Raw genomic sequence first — 1,960 nt, forward strand, 5'->3', positions numbered from 1 at the left:
CTATTAGCATATTAGGCCACACCTCATGCCTTCCCTTGGCTTGCCTGGGCAAACCAGCCCTTGGACAGGCCGGGGAAGGCACAGGGAAGCATTTAAATGTCTCCCTGGTCCTTCCAGGCCCCCCCGCCTGCTTTGGAGTCGCTGGTGGGGGTGTGTGTCGCTCTCCAGGCCTTCCCTCTGTAGCCACGCATGCAGGGGTTTTGCCTGTAGTGGGCTTGGCCAACTCTGAAGCCAGCCAGAACTCCGTTCCTGCACGTTCCTGCCCCAAAATAGCTCTGATTGGACTGATGATGTTCCAACAGTGGCCACAGTGGGTAACTGGGAGGTTCTGTTTTGCTGTCATTGTTAATAGCCATTGAGAAGCATCTTCCACCTATGTGTATAATCTCTTTTTATGGTAATCTAAGCCAATGGGCCAAAAGAAATCGTGCTGCCTGTCAAGCAGATGCTGCAGACTCCTTAGACTGTCACATCTGCCAGGAATGGGTATAGAGTCAGGTGGTATGGATTAGGCCAGGTGACTTGTCATACAGTTAAAACAGTGCCTCAGGGTACAGTGGGGGGTTCCTAGTCTTTGTTGCTTCAGGGGGAGGCTGTCACTGGGGCTTCCTGAGTCTTCCGTAGTGGCTGAGCCAGTCATCTGTGTTTCTGGCAAGGTGCTCCCTCCCCTCCCTGACCGTATTGACCATGAGCTGAATGGGAGCTACAGATGTTGGGGGGGGTGGCTGTCCAAAGTCCAAGGTGGTATCTGGATGCCACATTCTCTAATTGTTCAAAGGTGCATTTGATTCAGTCCACATGTACTAAGATGACTAAAGGGGTGGGACAGGAAGAGAATTTGTGCAGGAGCTCTCTAGGACGATGGGGCCTAGCAAGGAGCTGTGATGCAGCCGTCTTGGAAGGGCCAGTGGATGGCAGAGAGATCGCTGTGTTTTGTTCTCAGTCACAGCCTCAATGACAGCCAGTTTGGTGTCATGGTTAAGTGCGCGGACTCTAATCTGGGAGAACCAGGTTTGATTCCCCACTCCTCCGCTTGCACCTGGCTGCATGACCTTGGGCAAGCCGTAGTTCCGATAAGAGCTGTCCTTGAGAAAGAGCAGTTTCTGTCAGAGCTCTCTCAGCCCCGCCTACCTCACAGGGTGTCTGTTGTGGGGTGGGGAAGGGAAAGGAGTTTGTAAGCCGCTCTGAGACACCTCTGGGTAGTGAAGGGTGGGGTATAAATTCAATCTCCTCCTCCTCTTCCTCCTCCTGCAGTTTGGTGTAGTGGTTAAGGGCCAGTTTGGTGTTGTGGTTAAGTGCACGGACTCTAATCTGGGAGAACCGGGTTTGATTCCTCACTCCTCCCCCACTTGCACCTTACCGTATGACCTTGGGCAAGCCGTAGTTCTGATAAGAGCTGTCCTTGAAAAAGAGCCGTTTCTGTCAAGAGCTCTCTCAGCCCCACCTACCTCACAGGGTGTCTGTAGTGGGGCTGGGAAAGGAGTTTGTGAGCTGCTCTGAGACTCCCTTTGGGTAGTGAAGGGCCATGGGGTATAAATCCAATCTCTTCTTCTTTCTTTGTAGATTGTCCACTGTGATTAAGGCCGATCATATCCTGGTCCTCAAGAATGGCCGTGTGATGGAGCGAGGAAGGTAAGCCACCGTCCCTGCCTAAGGCTGTGCCTCCTTTCTACTCCTCTCCCCACTTAAAACTCTGCCTCTAGTCAAGAAAAGCTGGACTCTGTAGTTTGTTTAAATTATGCCATATGAGACATTTATTTTATTTTATGACATATTCTGGTTTGATTAATCATGAGGTAAGAAGACATCCCAGGCAGAACATTGAGGCTGCACACACTTAATTTTTGTAAATCTCCGCTTCCCGTCTGGTTTTTAAGACTTCAGCCAGCATTTCCCATATGCTGCCTTGCATATCTGTGCAGCCTGAAGCGATAAAATCGTGCTTAAAAAAATTAATGTT

General features: G+C 50.5%; 1 protein-coding gene across 2 annotated transcripts in view; it reads left to right on the forward strand.

The window, feature by feature from the left end:
- Positions 1-1,960, forward strand: part of ABCB6 (ATP binding cassette subfamily B member 6 (Langereis blood group)) — a 65,890-nt gene that overhangs the window by 63,070 nt on the left and 860 nt on the right. For both annotated transcript variants that reach the window (XM_015425075.1, XM_015425076.1), the window contains exon 19: positions 1,564-1,632. In XM_015425075.1, the coding sequence (XP_015280561.1) occupies positions 1,564-1,632 (69 nt within the window). The remainder of the gene's footprint in view (positions 1-1,563; positions 1,633-1,960) is intronic.

The sequence above is a fragment of the Gekko japonicus genome, unplaced genomic scaffold (assembly GCF_001447785.1).
Source record: "Gekko japonicus isolate JY-2015 unplaced genomic scaffold, Gekko_japonicus_V1.1 scaffold2901, whole genome shotgun sequence".
Classification (NCBI taxonomy): domain Eukaryota; kingdom Metazoa; phylum Chordata; class Lepidosauria; order Squamata; family Gekkonidae; genus Gekko; species Gekko japonicus.